This window comes from Liolophura sinensis, chromosome 2 (genome assembly GCF_032854445.1).
Source record: "Liolophura sinensis isolate JHLJ2023 chromosome 2, CUHK_Ljap_v2, whole genome shotgun sequence".
Taxonomy (NCBI): domain Eukaryota; kingdom Metazoa; phylum Mollusca; class Polyplacophora; order Chitonida; family Chitonidae; genus Liolophura; species Liolophura sinensis.
The window spans coordinates 15215972-15233643 of NC_088296.1; the positions used below are offsets into that span (position 1 = coordinate 15215972).

At 39.1% G+C, this 17672-nt stretch overlaps 2 protein-coding genes across 2 annotated transcripts; both read left to right on the forward strand.

Moving 5' to 3' along the window:
* The first annotated feature begins 1629 nt into the window (after positions 1–1629).
* LOC135462905 (salivary glue protein Sgs-3-like) lies at positions 1630–13447 on the forward strand. Its single transcript, XM_064740210.1, has 8 exons — positions 1630–1923; positions 4120–4263; positions 6051–6173; positions 9563–9598; positions 10375–10470; positions 10989–11504; positions 12081–12125; positions 13403–13447. Exons 1-6 carry the CDS (start codon positions 1854–1856, stop codon positions 11066–11068), a joined length of 549 nt encoding a protein of 182 aa, XP_064596280.1. The 5' UTR covers positions 1630–1853; the 3' UTR covers positions 11069–11504; positions 12081–12125; positions 13403–13447.
* A 626-nt stretch (positions 13448–14073) lies between these two features.
* On the forward strand, positions 14074–16893 carry LOC135462904 (uncharacterized). The gene is made up of 3 exons (XM_064740209.1): positions 14074–14257; positions 15258–15363; positions 15974–16893. Exons 1-3 carry the CDS (start codon positions 14143–14145, stop codon positions 16542–16544), a joined length of 792 nt encoding a protein of 263 aa, XP_064596279.1. The 5' UTR covers positions 14074–14142; the 3' UTR covers positions 16545–16893.
* The last annotated feature ends 779 nt before the right edge of the window (positions 16894–17672 follow it).

Consider the following 17672-nt stretch of genomic DNA (forward strand, 5'->3'; position numbering starts at 1 on the left):
AATAGGCCGAGTACTGAGGGCCGGTGTCAGTATAATGCGAGTGGGAGGGGCATTGTCTGGTGTTTTTCAGGCATGGCCGCCTGGTGAAAGAATTTTGTCGGGAGTAAGTCCGGCCTGCTACGAGGCAACACGACCGAAACATGCCGAATGCAACATTAAACTATGCAAAAACTGTGACCAGAGATAGTTCAGTTTGGTATATCACTCATTTTAGGTATGCATAATTATGCACAGGGCTTATCAGACGCATTACTTGTGCAAGGCTTATCACACGCATTATATGTGTAAGGATTACCACACACATTATATGTGTAAGGATTACCACACACATTATTTGTGCAAGGCTTATCATGCGCATTATATGTGCAAGACTTATCTCATTCATTATTTGTACAAGGCTTATTACTTATGCATTTCCAAAAGTGTGTTAATTAATTCCACTGATCTGAAACTGCTAAACAGTGTACGATTCAAGATCCGTACATAGAAAAGTGGTAAACACTCGAGAAACAAGCCACAGGTGCATAATATTGTGATTTATATATTTATTTAGCTTTTGTTTAGCTACTTAGTTATTTAATTGGAGTTCAGGAACATTTCACTTCCTCGACGACGGCCGACATTATAGTGGAAGGAAACCAGGCAGAAGGGAAAACCCTAGGCCAAGCACTCCTCGAAACTGTCTACAGCCTGTTATCATCAGTATAGGGCCTCAATAGGGTCTCCAGCAATGTAGTGCTTAGAATACAAGCATCTTAAGCACTTCCCGGCAGCGCGCTGCATTAAGCTTGTACAAGTGTCATCTATGTCGTTGTTAGATATCACTGCTTCAAACTGTGTTCAGGGTGTAATTTCGCCCAATGTATAGATCCATGCATATATGGTTGTGTCGTGCATACGTGAGTATATGTATGTGAATATACGCCAATGCTATCTTGGTTATCTCGAACACAAGTCCATAGGAGTGGTGAAAAGTGTGAATGAATTGTCCTTCACGAAACTACTAACAATGTGCCTGCACAATAAAACACAATGCTGAAAACCGACGCGCGTGACAGACAAGTATATGCTATATACAGCAATCTCTTGGGCCTATTCGCCCAAGATGAAATTCAGGTTTGGCCAAGATTTAGTAAGAGAAGCCCACTTGCTCAACTTTTCTGTGTACCAGTCCATACAGAAAATGACAAATACCCCAAATATTAATATTTGTAGAAGATATTTGTGAAAAGAATATGGCACAAATGGCATTAACTAAAAATTCGCATCTATTCGACTCTTAACGACCTCATCGACACGCTTGACTGGTTTTCAGTAGTAGTTTTTTATTTATACGCACGCCACATTCAAACACCCACCACGCCTGAAAACTTTCACATCTTTCAAAAAATTATATGTCTCACAAGTATGCTTATAAGTATGTGCAGTGTTCAACATTGCTGATTTGAGCACTTTGACCCGCCGTATAAATCATCAGCACCTTTAATAAATGCAGGTCATCTTCGGTGAAAAGGCTCAAGCGTCTCAAATTCACGGCATCCGTGGCCCACACGGGTGATTTGTATACATGGAGTAAGGCGGAAGATCGGCAGTATGGTAATTTATTCGAAATGAGCGTGGTGACAAAAATTGTGTAACAGGCGGTACACTATATGTATGAAAGAAAAAAAGTTGCAAGAAGCTTAAAGAGTTCTTATACACAAGATAGGAATAACACATAGGTGTTTGGTGGAGACGTAGTTTGTTTGGTCTAACTGACTTGGACTTACCATACCGACGACATATTACGACTACATGTAGAATGTAGACGACCTGAGTTTGGATACCGATGGACTGATTGCTGTGGTTCAATCATGAAGCGGTGTGGTTCCCGATTTTTACAGATTCTGGTGTTTCTGTTGCTAAGATGTACTATGGCCCAGAGTAAGTATTCTGAACAAAAACTTGAACATCACGAGAGTAACTCTGATACAGTACATGAGCTCAGAGTAAGTATTCTGAACAAAAACTTGAACATCACAAGAGTTACTCTGTTAACATCATGAGAGTAACTCTGTTAACATCATGAGAGTGATTCTGTGAACATCATGAGAGTAACTCTGTGAACATCATGAGAGTAACTCTATGAACATCACGAGAGCGAATCTCTTTCCGTAGAGTGCCTCAGAGTAAGTATTTTGAATCAATACATGGACAACATGAGAGTGACTCTGTGAATGTCATGACAGTAACTCTGTGAACATCACGAGAGTAACTCTGATACAGCACATGAGCTCAGAGTACGTATTTTGAATAAATACATGAACATCATGAGAGTGACTCTCTTACCGCACAGTGCCTCAGAGTAAGTATTCTGAATCAATACATGAACATCATGAGAGTGACTCTGAGAACATCATGAAAGTGACTCTGTGAACATCATGAGAGTGACTCTGTGAACATTATGAGAGTAACTCTGGTACAGTATAATAACTCATATTAAGTGTTCACCACATTACAGATATCAGATTCTGAGCTATATGAACCAAAGCAAAACATGTTAATAAATGAAACAGAAACCATAAAGAAGTATACATTTAGTGACTGGTAACATCAGTGAAGTATTAGGATATGACTTCAAAATGTAAAATACTGGCAAAGTAACACATATTTTGCTATGATCAACCTTTGAAGTGGGGTAACACAAACCCCCAAAAATCTGATCAGATAGAATCTGCTAATTTAATATAAATTCTTGTAAACTTAACATTGGTAAAATTACAACAATGAAGAACTGATCATATCAAATCTTTGAACAGAAACTTTGAACTTGTATGTCAATTGAATGGGACAAAATAACAGATTGTATACTTAATAAATGTAATACATACTTAGCCATTAGAATGGGATGAGAGTCGGAATAAACATGTGGGAAGTTTTCAACGTAAACTAAATACATGTAGGTAGGTGTAACTACAAAATGCATCACTATTAGAGCATTTCTAATCTACACTTCAAAGTTAATTAGAAAGAACCTGTAGTTAGAGACCGCACCTTAATATGCGCAATTCTACTTACACTGACATCTCACGAGAACAACGAAATTTTACGAGCAATGATAACAGATTTCGGGACTTTTGACCATTTCGAACTTCAGAGTTAAGAGAAAGAAATCAGTAATCGGGATCAGCTGTTATTTTTTTCCTATTTTTTTTCTTTTTTTTTTTTTTGGTGCGTTTTTTGGTGCATTTTTTACTGTCCATTTCACAGATAAATCAAAAACTAGTTTATGTAAAACGTATAAGATTCGAGTTCAAAACCGGTCTTGGGTACAGCACACTCTCGCTCTTCGCCGGGCCTTGGTGACGTTAAGCGATGGATGAGGGTGGATGGTTGCGCAACCTAATGTTCAATGAAGACAACATATTTCTCACCAGCCGAAGATTGCCTGTGTGCATATATCTATGTACGACACACCTGAGAAAGTTCCCCAGTAACTTGCCAAAAATATCTGGTTCTACCCGGAGCAAAAAACCCGGATGAAAAATTTAAAAATTAGAAAATTAAAAATTGTTAAGAAAAAAAAACGAATAAATATATCAGTGCAGAAAAAAACAATGTTTCTGCATATTTCTGCGTTAGAAATGTTGAAGCTTGGAGAGAAATACTCCACTCCACTCCAAATAAGTATATTTATTTTTTTGATTGGTATTTTACGCCGTACTCAAAAACATTTTCACTAATATGACGGCAGCAAGCCAGGCAGGAGAGGACCCGAGCAGGGTCCGCGTGTACTCCTCGACTATCCACATGTTGCTGAAATACCGTCACACGTGCTGCTGGGTAGGAAGCCAGCATGAGCTGGACTTGAACTCTCAACGACCGCAATGATGAAAGGCTCCTAGGTCATTGCGCAGAGCGGGTCTATTCTGGTTTTTGCAATCCGAATTTGTATTGGAAAATGTATATAACATGCTTATGTAAGTGCAAATACATACACCTGTAAATATTTCAATAACTGTGCCAAAGTAGGCCTGTAACTGAATACATCTTCACGTATGCTGAATATTGGTGAATATACCCTTGCCTGTGAAACTGCCTACTGCTATTGAAGATGTCATCTCCCCTTTTTTCCTGCAGATTTGTGTGGGTCTAAATACATCTGTGGGGACGGGACCGAGTGTGTCTTCTTCTTCTGTCCGTGTGTGGAAAGTAGCGAGAAAGACCCGTGGGAAATACGAGAGGGGGAGATAACTGACGGACGACTGACACTATACTGTCGAAGTAAGTACAAGGTTAGATGAAAGTTCACTCAGGTGTGTATAATAGAGGCCATACTAACCTTGAGCTGTTGATGACCAAAAGCCTACATGTCTGGCATTGAACCTTGGCTCCGTATACTGCTCTCATTGGCGTGTCAGCTTTATAATTTTGATTTTTTTTCTTCTGGATTTTTATCTTTTATTGCTGGATTTTTCCCCCAGTCACAGTCATCTATTTATTTACGAAAGGCAAAAACAGAGTGTATGACTTTTCAATGTTTGCACCACGTGACATTAAGGTCAGTGTTTAATGGTGTTCGTCTTTGTTTACGCAACCTTGCGAAATGTGCGTACCTTTGACACCAAGAAAATCGTTGAGTAAAAGTAAGTTTAATACAACAATGCGTATCCATAGCCCGTAATATTTTCTAAAGAAGATTTTAATTTTTCGTTGAATGCAAACGGTGATAGTGTACATGTAAGTGTATACAGATTATATATATATATATATATATATATATATATATATATATATATATAGATAGATATATATATATATATATATATATATATATATATATATAAAGATAGATAGATATATATATATATATATATATATATATATAGATATATATATATATATATATATATATATATATATATATATATATATATATATATATATATATATATATATATAGATATATATATATATATATCTAAAGCTAGATATATGAAGGCACCACTCGTTGGTGGTGGCTTTAAGTCAGTGGTTTTTTTGAAGGATAATGGTCACGGGTGGTGGTTTACGAGGGATTCTCCGGTTTTCCTTAACCCATAAACCTGACTTAAGGCTCGTATAAATGCATGAATGAGAGTGAGTCAAAGCATTTCCGGCAATCTGTTACAGTCATACCGTGATTGTGAGTGAGTGCTTGGGGTTTAACGTACTCAACAATTTTTCAGTCATATAACGACGAAGGAATCCTTAGGGTGTTTGTAATGTGCCTCCCTATCGCAGAACGGATTTTCACTGAGACGCCTTACCGAAGGCAAGTAAGCCGAGCCATTATACTGATAGGGGTCAACCAGTCGTTGCACTATCCCCTTCATGCTGAACGCCAAACGAGGAAGTTATAACGCTTAGGTGTGTCTCGACCCAGGATTGATCCTGAATCTACCCGAAGCGGACCAACTGTGCTATCCTGGCCGGTTACCGTGGTTGTGCACAATACATATAAGTGACACTACCTTGTGGACAACTCCCGTGGTGTGTCCAAGGTAAAAACAATAGGACATCACCACTCTTGGCAGGCTTGGCATAAAAGGCGGCAAACGTAGAGCTCTCTCGTGCGGGCACGGTGAACAGAATAGGTCCACATCAGATTTGCTATTAACATGTGTTGTATATCTTAGTTAAAATCAATGATGCTGACAATGCTGTAGATAAATGTTTAAAATAGTTTTTTAAGTTAATTGTAAAAGAACTATATTGAAAGCCATGATCATTCATTCATTCCTTGTGTTACGTCCAGTCAAATCAATGACTTTTCATTCAGATTTTAAACGATTGAATATATATTCACATTAAAAACATAATAATTCACTTCTTAACATGTAGTTTTCCTCTTATCCCAAAAGTGCTGGATGTTTTTAAATTCTAAAGACTCTAAATTAACTCCATTATCAAAATCGCGAATAACATGATTGGCGTTGGTATACACCGAAATATTGTTAGATACATCTTGAAAATGTAATCAATCAATGAGTAAATTAATCAAAATCATCAACTTGTTTGCTTACTTACAGAGTTGTGTAACATGGACACACCAGTTTGTCCTGCCAATAGATTGTGCTCCACAAACCAGTGGAATAGGTCTTACTGCGAATGTCCTCCCGGGCTTGTGCCTTCAATGTTTGGACAATGTGTGGGTAAGAGAACAGAGAAAAAAATTATATCAGTTTTGTTTTACATTTATTTGTTTGATTAGTATTTCACACCGTAGTCAAGAATACTTCACTTATACCACGGTAGCTACAATCACAGAGTGGGGAGAGGGAGCCAGCTTGAACTGGATTTTAGGTCACAGCAACCGCATTGGTGAGAGCTGGCCCTTGTGTCGTTGCACCGGGCTGCCACGCTAAACACTTCGGCCTTGGACACCCGCAGTTTGTTTTGTACCTCCACGTTTTTCTAAATCTACACCTACGTCACCCACAAAACGTTACGTCATCTAACAGGGGCGGATTTTGACGCTTTATCATTTTAAGGTCGTACTTGGTACATATTCACCTGGAAATATATAATTTCATTTGTTTAACAGGGATGAATTAAAATGAAATTTCTTTCTCCGGGGAGTCATTGTTTCGGTGCAGTGGGGCTGGACAGGCACTATTGGTGTGACTAGCCAAGACAAGTCAAGTTTTATTACTGCTCAGGCCAAGAACATAACATATGAACAGTTGAGCAATTTCTTGAACTTAGATGGCGTTTTTACGCATAACGATGGTCACAAATTTTGATATATTAGATTGAAGTGCAAAGTTTTTTGACTATAAAATATTTCTTAATTTTAACATACAAGGCTTAGTATCACAAAATTTTGGCAGAAAAAGGACTCTTTCTAAATTAGCACTCTCTACAGCATGGTAATATTCATCCACGTTCCATAATTTACAAGTTCTTTCTGGCCTGGGAGCAGTGTGGGTGCACGCCGAGCATATGCTGTTCTGTGACAGGTGGGCGTTGGGATTCGCTTGGCAGCCCGTGTTTGCGGAGACTGTGTGGTAATAAATGTGACTGGGTAGGAAAATGGTTCACTGTCCTCTGTCGTACACACCGAAGTACTGGCAAAACTTAACCTTTTTTATATTTCATTATGTGAACAGTAGGGATGAAACCTTAATAAGGCAGGGTCCAGTATACCGAGTTCCTTTCGAGGTATGTACCGGTTAAGCGTACAGATTAGGATAAGGGGGTACGGGTCAGAGGCCCCATCGTTTGTAGGCCTATGGGTTAGAGACCCAAGATAATGTGTACAGGTTTGGAGGTCCAGGTGTTTTAATCAGGCAAGAGGCCCTGGTGTTTTGCAGGGGTTAAAGGCACAGATGTTTTGGGCGGGTTATAGGTCCAGATGTTTTTGTACGTGTTAGAGGCCCAGATATTTTTGTACGAGTTAGAGAGCCAGGTGTTATAGTGCACCTGATTGACCCATATGTTTGGAGCGTGTATAAGGCCCAGTTAATTCACACGGAATTTTTGTACGGGTTAGAGGCCTGGAGGTTTTGTAGGAGTTAGATGCCCTGATGATTTGTACAGGCTAGAGACCCAGCTCTTTTGTATGAGTTAGAGGCCCAGCTCTTTTGTACGAGTTAGATGCCCAGGTGTTTTGTACGAGTTAGAGGCCCAGTTGTTTTCTTCGAGTTAGAGGCCCAGCTCTTTTGTACGAGTTAGATGTCCAGGTGTTTTGTACGAGTTAGAGGCCCAGTTGTTTTGTTCGAGTTAGAGGCCCAGCTGTTTTGTACGAGTTGGAGACCCAGCTGTTTTACGGTAAGTGTTATGGTTATGCGTTATTATTTTTATTTAGATGGCCGTTTTACGCATAACCATGGTAACAAATTTTCATCTCTTAGTTTTGAAGCACAATTTTGACTCAAAAATATTTCTTACTTTTAATATACTAGGCTTAGTACAACCAAAGTTTGGTAGAAAAAGGACTCTTTCTGAACTAGCCCACCCTACAACATAATAATATTCATTCTATGGGGGACTATGGGGTAATAAGCGAGGCTGGGTAGGAAAATGGTTCACTCTCGTCTGTGGTACCGACCGAAGTACTGGCAAAATTTAACCTTTTTCAAAATTTCATTATGTGAACAGTTGTGATGAAACCTTAATAAGGCTGGGGTCCAATATACCGAGTTCCTTCCGTGTTTTGTACCGGTTAAGTCTACAGATTAGGTGAACAGAGTATTTGTATGGGTTATAGGATTTTCCTTTGCATGGGTTAGAGACACAAGATAATTTGTACAGGTTTGGACGTCCAGATGTTTTGAACAGGCTAGAGGTCCAGGTGTTTTGCAGGGGTTAGAGGCCCAGATGTTTTGTACGGGTTGTGCGTCCAGAGGTTTTCTGTGGGTTAGAGGCCTAGATATTACTGTACAGCCAAGCGGCCCATATGTTTTTGTACGGGATAGAGGCCTAGATATTTTTGTACGAATCCCTGGTGCTATTATGCAGCTGATTGGCGCACGTGTTTTGAGAGGGTTAGAGACCTAGTTTTTTTAGACGGAATTTAGTACGACTTATAGGCCCGGAGGTTTTCTACGGGTTAGATGCCCTGTTGTTTTGGACCGGCTAGAGACCCAGCTGTTTTGTATAAGTTAGGGACCCAGTTGTTTAGTACGAGTTAGACGCCCTGTTGTTTTGAACGAGATAGAGGCCTGACTGTTTTGTACGAGTTAAAGCCTCAACTGTTTTGTACGAATTAAAGACCATGCTGTTTTGTACGAGTTATATGCCCAGTTGTTTTGTACGAGTTAGAGGCCCAGCTCTTTTGTACGGGTTAGATGCCCTGATGTTTTGTACGAGTTAGATGCCCAGTTGTTTTGCACGAGTTAGAGACCCGGAGGTTTTTTACGAGTTAGAGGACCAGTTGCTTTGTACAAGTTCGAAGCCCAGCGGTTTTCTCTGGGCTAGATGGCCCTGATGTTTTGCACAAGTTAGAGACCCAGCTGTTTGTACGAGTTATATGCCCAGTTGTTTTGTAAGGGTTGGATGCCCAGCTCTTTTCTACGGGTTAGATGCCCTGATGTTTTGCACGAGTTAGACGCCCAGTTGTTTTGCACAAGTTAGAGGCTCAAATGTTTTGTACGAATTATATGCCCTGATGTTTTGTACGAGTAAGATGCCCAGTTGTGTTTGTGTTAAGGGGATAAATGTGCATACCAAGAGCCGCAATGGTAGACCGTTTCAATCCAGCATGGCTCAGAAATGTGTTATGGTAAATATTTTGAAGAAAGGTGTAAACATGTATGGGATGTTCTGCATTTAACTATGATTTAGCTTTTGTTCTGTAAGTTAACTTTGGTAATAATTTAACAAACTGTACAGTTTCTCTTTTGACATGAATGCTGAGTTGTGGATGGGTCAAAGCCATGTCAAATGTTACTGCACAAAAGAGAGGTAACAAGTATGTAGCCAGAATATTATGGGCCGGGAAGAGCGAAGTACAAATGATACTTTCATAATGTGGCGAAACTGGGGATAATTGCAATGGAAAACTAGCAAATTGAAACATATTTTATTTTATTTGTTTCAGACCCTAATGCTACGTCCACTATCCCATCAACTACCGGTAAGTATGTGTGTGATACACGCGTTATCATTTTTATTTAGATGGCGGTTTTACGCATAACCGTGCTAACAAATTCTGATATCTTAGTTTGAAGTACAGTTTGACTCAAAAAAAAAAAGAAATTAGGCTTATTATAACCAAAGTTTGGCAGCAAGAGGGACTCTTTCTTAACTAGCTCACCCTACACCAACATGGTATTATTCTTTCCCGATGTCTAAATTCCACAACTGACATGTTCTTTCTGGCCTGGGAGCAGCGTGGAGGAACGTGCTGTTCTGTCACATGTGGGCGTTGGGATTCGCTCGGCAGCCCGTGTTTGCGGGGACTGTCGTATAAGTGAAATATTCTTGAGCACGGCGTAAAACACCAATCAAATAAATAAATAAATCATGTATACTTCCTTTCTTAATTAAGGGCTAAAACGTTGTTATTCCATTAATCAAAGGCCGTCTACACTCCCATCGTTTTCAGGTAGCTTAATGCAAGCGCATAAACAATTAGGCAGTAGGCATATTGCCACAAATAAAACCGCTGGGTAGCCAGGGTAGCTACATTCTATATGCACCTAATTGCTTATATTCGACATCCAGCTGTTGTGAATGCTCCCTTAGTGTACCCTAGATATTTTTGTTAATCTAATAGCAGTAGGCATATTTGAATGAATCAAACGTTTAGTAATTAAGTAGCCTACAGCTTACTATCAATATCCAACGTCCAGCTCTTTTAGATGCTGTCGTTGTCCATTTTTTTTTGCTCATGTACATGTGCTTGCAAAGGGAAAACAGCTCCTACTACAAGCGTCACACAGAAGTCTACTGCAACAACCGGTGTAACAACAACAACAACAAGTACAACAACTTCAACAACAACCAGTAAGTGTTTGATTGGCATCTATATTTCCTAAAGAAATTCGAAACATTAGAAACCGCACCAAGTTAATGCAGCAAGGTTTGGCATGTCCAGTATAACAAGAACTGTGTTCGTAGGAGAGAAGACATTGGGGAGGAAGGAAGCTTCCATTTACAGCATGGCCATGTTGAGTATTACTCAGTGGTCGTACTGGTACACATATTGTTTAGTTATCATACACTATTTATATCTCTAATTTCGCCAAGTTACTATCGGATGACGGAGCCCTATATAGTATAACAGCTGATATATAGCTACATGCACAACGGTTGACCGTATTGTTTCCACATAAGTAATTGTGTAGAATTTACAATTTGTATTCGCTATTCTGCTGTTTCGGATCCTTACGTAGCCTGATTAGTTTTGCTCATTTATTTATTTCGTTAAATCCGAAGCATTCACTCACCCATTTATTTATTTCGTTAAATCCCATGAACTCACTCACTCACTCACTCACTCACTCATTTACTTATTTGCTAAGGGAACCCTACATCAAACATCTCACAGAGAGCCACTGCAACGACCGGTGCAACAACAACCGGTAAGTGTCCAGTTTGGTAATCTCTCTCTGCTATAGGATCTCCCATAGATGTTAAGATGAGGACAGCGGGCCAACGCCTCAAACTTGATTTCAGTCCGAAGACGGATACCAGATTTAAAGAACTTTATTTTTGTATGATTTGATTGTTTGACTACTACTTAGACTTTAATATTTGGGGACGTTCATTTAAAGGAAGCAAATCGTGAATCCCTCTTCAATAGCTGTACCAGTGATGTGAAAACAGTGCATTAGATCACAGATAAGTAGGTACGGTAGTTCACTAATAATTCACTAACAATATTTGCAATTAGGCTTTTTCAGATGTATTCTTAGCCTAATTTTTTTGCACATGTATTTGCTAAGGGAAACCCACGACAACCATCACCCAGCAGGCCACTCCAACAGCAGGTTCAACAACAACAGCTACAACAACAACCCGTACAACAACAACAGCCAGTAAGTGTCCAGTTGAAAATCTCTCTCCCGCAGCAGTTGGAATCCACAAATTAACGGAAAGGTCACAGATTTCACCCGAAAGGCCAGAATCAGTCTCTAGTTGGATTCTTGGGTTAACTTTACATTTTCAAAAGTGGGGTTCAATAGCCCTCTATCAAAGGGAGGCAAAACTTGTAACTTTTGCATCAACTGTCCCCAACTTGCATAAAATCATCAGCCATTTCAAGAACATCAAAAAATCGCATGTGAACCAACCTGGGTTTTTCTTTCTTAACTAAGGACGGCATCGGGATAGGAACTGTCAAAAGTTCGACAGAATCGTAGCGAATAATATGATGGATAAGTTTCAAAGTTAATATGCTGGCTTCTCACATCAGTAATGGAACTTGTGGATTATTGTATATAGTAATTTTAATTACTAATTGTTAATTATAAAGCCGTAACTGCTGATTGGTAAAACTAATTACTTTATAAGTGTTAGATCTTTACTAAACTGCTTCCATACGAACAATGGAATATATACAGCGAGTAGAAATTTGCGCTTGTGCCGTTAACTCTATTGTTTCTTGCTTTCAGGAAGTAATGTTACACAGTCTACTTTCATGTCAAACTCTCAGTCAGGTAAGAGTTCGATTACCAGAACTGTGAGGGACTAAAGACTAAACTTAAACCATAAACTGCCAGTCCAGGTAGGAGGTTAGTTGTTAGTCTATAATCTTTGATCTGAAGTGAAAGCACAACATTTCATCCTCATCATCATGTTTACTATGGGGTACGGGCCTGGTCATACCTAATACCCTAAAAATGATATTGGGTGCTGCCTCGCCTGGCGCTCAGTACTGAGATGTTAGGGAAGGAAGTATGACTAGTTGGCCCGGTGTCAGTATAATGTGATGAGTGGGGTGTCGTATCTGGTGTTTTCGGCATGACACCTCAGTTTCGGCAGCAATTTGCCCGCAAGGACTCGCCCTGCCACAAGTAGACACAGTATATGCTCGCAAACGTAATGATACTTCTTCGTCATATGACTGAAAAATTGTTAAGTACGATGTTAAACCTCTGGCCTACATGCATAAGCCGACATACCAGTAAGGTTGCACGGAGTTGGCCCCTGTCGCTGATGGCCATAGCGCTTTGGATTGAACAGCCATGAATATCACGACCGGGGTACAACCCTTGTGTTGCGTCGATAATTTGCATACAGGAACGCTCAGGACCCGAGTTGGGTTGAGTCTTATGCTCCGTGTATGTCGAGCTTCAATGTGTCTGTTGTTCTGTCTATACATATACCTGTATACGTGATATATTTGATGTTTTCATCCAGTGGTGGGTAAACCTAGCTGATGCAGATACTATTCGCAGATACTATTTTTTTGTACTAAGTAAAAAAAAAATACAATAATGTAAAGCAGGAACGGTATACTTTGGGTAGATAAGTGTACGTTTGCCATGATTAAACCTATTTTACAAGAGGCCATGGATGATTCAATCCGTCAGATTTAACCCTTGTGGAATGCAAATATGACATGATCTATTTCATATATGTGGTTATATGATTCGATAAATCGCGTAGTCAGAATCCTGCGTATACAATAATTTTATCATATTTGCATCTAACAAATCGCATAGTGTAGACGCGGCGTGAGCGATTTAACCGACTGCTCGTCTTTCCTATGGTTGCGCGTTTTGACTTTTCATATTTACCGCTTTCATCATCACCACCTCTCATCTTTTTATTTACAATTTTGTTATCTAAAAGAAAAATATATTTTCTTCCAAACATTTTAAACATCATAACGATGGTTTAAGATCATCAATTTTATTCACTATGACAGACACCTTTGTGTCAGTTCAACTATTCAATTGCGTGTCTTTATTACACCTTCTTATTATTCCAGTGACCAACGTGACAGACGTGCTACTGAACTCTACGGCGCAACCAGGTAAGCTTACACAGATTTTTTTTTTAATATGTAAAAAACCCAAAGCACTCTCTATTTATATACTGGATTTATTAATTTGTTTGGTGTTTAGTAGAGTAGTCAAGATGTTATCACTCGTAAGATGGTCAACCTTATGGTTTTAGCAAATTCGCGTGCCCAGAGTAGGTCTACATGATAGTGGCTTTCTGGGTTCTCTGATCGATCAATGTTCACTTGTACAGTTTTACTTCAAAATATAAGCGGTTCCGGTTTTATTCGTTACATAATTACTCAGTGATATGATACGGAAATATATGGTGTCAGTAATCCTGATATCAGGCGACGTGTCAGCGGAGCTCAATATGATGGTTACTTACACCATATATTACCGTACCCTATCACTGAGTAACCTTGTAGCGAATTTATCATGCAAAGATTCATCAGTTCGGGGCAGAAGACTGCTTATTCATAACCCAACAAAGGGAGATAACTTAGTCAGCTGACACATTTGACGTCGTCTGCAGGATTCGAGAATACATCTGTACCCCACGTGACCGATGTTGTCCATCTTAAGAACTTAATTTATATTTACCGCTTTCATCATCGCCACCACACATCTTTTTATTAACGATTTGCTTGTCTAAAAGAAAAATATATTTTCTTCCAAATATTTTAAACATCATAACGATGGTTTAAGATCATCAATTTTATTCACTATGACAGACACCTTTGTGTCAGTTCAACTATTCAATTCCGTGTCTTTATTACACCTTCTTATTATTCCAGTGACCAACGTGACAGACGTGCTACTGAACTCTACGGCGCAACCAGGTAAGCTTACAAAGGTTTTTTTTTAATATGTAAAAAACCCAAAGCACTCTCTATTTATATACTGGATTTATTAATTTGTTTGGTGTTTAGTAGAGTGGTCAAAATTTTTTCACTCATAAGATGGTCAACCTTATGGGTGGAGCAAATTCGCGTGCCCAGAGTAGGTCTACATGATAGTCGCTTTCTGGGTTCTCTGATCGATCAATGTTCACTTGTACAGTTTTACTTCAAAATATAAGCGGTTCCGGTTTTATTCGTTACATGATTACTCAGTGGTATGATACGGAAATATATGGTGTCAGTAATCCTGATATTAGGCGACGTGTCAGCGGAGCTTAATAGGATGGTTACTTACACCATATATTTTCCTATCCTGTCACTGAGTAACCATGTAGCAAATTTATCAAGCAAAAATCCATTAGTTCGGGGCAGAAGACCGCTGATTCACAGCCCAACAAAGGGAGATAACTTACTCAGCTGACACATTTGACGTCATCTGCAGGATTCGAGAATACATCTGTACCCCACGTGACCGATGTTGTCCAATGAAAAGCGGAATATTTTGTTTGAAGCTGGTTCTTTGTTCCCAGTATCTTCATCGAAGTCGTCTCTTCGGAGTATTTACGATCACTGACGGAAAATAAACGTATCGTATAGAGAGTTGATCACGGAATGTAAAATATATCTCATAAACGAGAATAAAGATGTCTCTTTTTTTGGCATATTTTCCTTCATGTTCTTCATTTATCCTTTAAGAACTAACGGAGTATGGAATTTCCAACTTTGCTCTATTTTACTTATGTATTTATAGTTTTGGACTACTGACTACTTTTTTACTAATGAAGAGTACAATTTGATAGTTTGCTCTGTTTTATTTACATCCGATCTTTTTAATTTATTAGTGAAGTGCAGAATTATGTACAGTTATGTTCTTACAGTATGTTTTAATTGATTAATGAAGTCTACAATTGTACATTATTTGTATGTCTGTCTCAAATAGTAACACCGGCCACGACATCGGACACAGCGATTTACGTATACGTTTTGGCCGGTTTAGGAGGCACCTGTGCGTTGTTGTTGTTGCTGATGGGTATTATATTTGCGAGGTAATCAACGTATTTAATTTGCATAAATTTAAAAAGGTTTGTGAGGTATTGAGCGATATAGGCCTACCCAGGATGCTCGGTTTTTCTTCCTTCCCAGATAAACTTAACTGCCACTTTAAATGTTGTACTAAATAAAAGCTGTATTATCAGAAGTAATGTCTTCTCTAAAATGACGTCAATTCGCCTATTTTTTGAGTCTTGGAATGAAAATGGAATTTCTAACGCGATTTACCTGTTCACCACTATAGCCCCCGGGGGTTGGATGATTGTTTAGAAGGACTTTCCAGTTTTTCTTTATACTAGAACCAATTTAAGCGAGTATTCTTGATGAAGCCTGAAGTACTAATTAAACAAATCAGTATTATTTTTAATAATAATCAATACTTTGTTGCACATGACAAATTGGTCCATCAGAATAGAGACAACAGACAACCGACACCATGTATGTTGTTAGCGATTGGCTTACTCTGTTCGAGTGAATTTTGTCTGGCAAACATAATGAGCACGTAAGCTACACATATTGACTCTAAGCTATTTATTTATTTCTGCATGATCAACTGCCTAGTTCTGCTCTATTGTTGATATATAAGTGTAATACTGTTGATTTTAGCTGTCAAGTTGAAAAAAGAAAAACCAAGCGAGCGAATAGAAGAGCCACGTCATCACCAGTTGGTCAGGACGGAAGAGTGACAAATGGTCTCAGCGCTATGCCTACTTTGTTTGACTACTCGTTCCCGTTTCCGGCCCGCCAAATGCGCGAGAATGCAACAATGAGTGCGAGCTTGGGGAAATTAGCAAACAGGATGGACCAAAATCGTACTGGGGTGAACACTGAGCGACTGCGGAAAGAGGGCTTTGAAAACAAAGGCTTTCTTCCATCGGAGGACTCCGGTGCGGGTTCCATCAGCACTGTGTTCCTTTCCAGCCGAGGCGGCGACGATGCTATGCGTGAAGAGAATATTGTGACCAACAATGTGTACGCCCATAGAATCGATCCTATCAGTGGAGATGACATCCACGTGGACGATGAGGAAATGCTGCCGCCGCAAATCGGAACGGGTACAACTGGTGCCTCCCTGCATATGTACGACAACTCTCCCAGAAGGATGGCGTCTCAATCGACCTCAAGCTCATACTCCGATGTGTTTAAATATCCAACGAGCGCGATAACTCGGTTCTAGCCTAATAAACAGAGTGGACTAGACACAAAGGGGATATGCGAGGTATAAATTCATATCAAATAAAGAAGTAATGGTCTTTGAACTATCGGACATAGCTGTCATCAAAAGACTGTTTTAAGAAAGGAATTAGTTATCTGTGGTATGCATGCAAAACCAGATCTTTTATTTCTATTTGTATTGTTGTTTTATTTTGTTTTGATCTGTTTTTTTTCCTTTAACTATCATGTTTAGTTCTTACTCATACTTTTCTTTATTTAAGAAAAAAAAGTGTGGCTGTAAAGTAGAATTTGCAAATTGAATTTATCTGTTCATCTATCTACAAATTATTGTTGAGTATAGCGTAAAACATTGGTCAAATAAATAAATAAATTAATAAATGAATAAATACACTACAATATTATTCATGCCGCTGCTTGTGTGGGTTGTTTAGTTATTAGCGTGTTTGTTTGAAGGGCCGTCGTTAGTATTTTGGAAATTCCACGTATATTTCACTGGCTTTTCAGCGTTAGATATGGAAAAGTCACTTTCACCACATTTTGTAGAAAAGCATTTCACAACACTCTTCTTCCACTATTTCGCTATATCTGAAACCATTTACGAAAAAATGATAAAGTTATGAACTGGCCCCAGAATGATAAAAAAGCCTAAAATATGTACTATGCTGTTTCACGTGTACTGTGTATACACATTCGTCATTGAGCTCATGTCTAGTTATTTATTTACTTATTTGATTGGTGTTTTACGCCGTACTCAACAATATTTCACTTATACGGCGGCGGCCAGCTTTATGGTGGGTGGAAAGCGGGAAGAGCCCGGGGGAAACCAACGATCATCCATAGGTTGCTGGCAGACCTTCCCACATACGGGTGGAGAGGAAGCCAGCATGAGCTGGATTTGAACTCACAGCGACCGCATTGATGAAAGGCTTTTGGGTTATTACGGTGCGCTAGCACGCTAACCAACTGAGCCACGGAGGCCCCAAGTTCATGTCTAATCAATTTATTTGAATGGAACACAAGCGTTAAATCTGAATTACGGTAATGTTTATAGATATATTAAAATAGAAAATTGGCTAAAGATCCGATTTTACCCTTTTGATAAAGGAAAAGTTAAAATTTAAGCACAAAA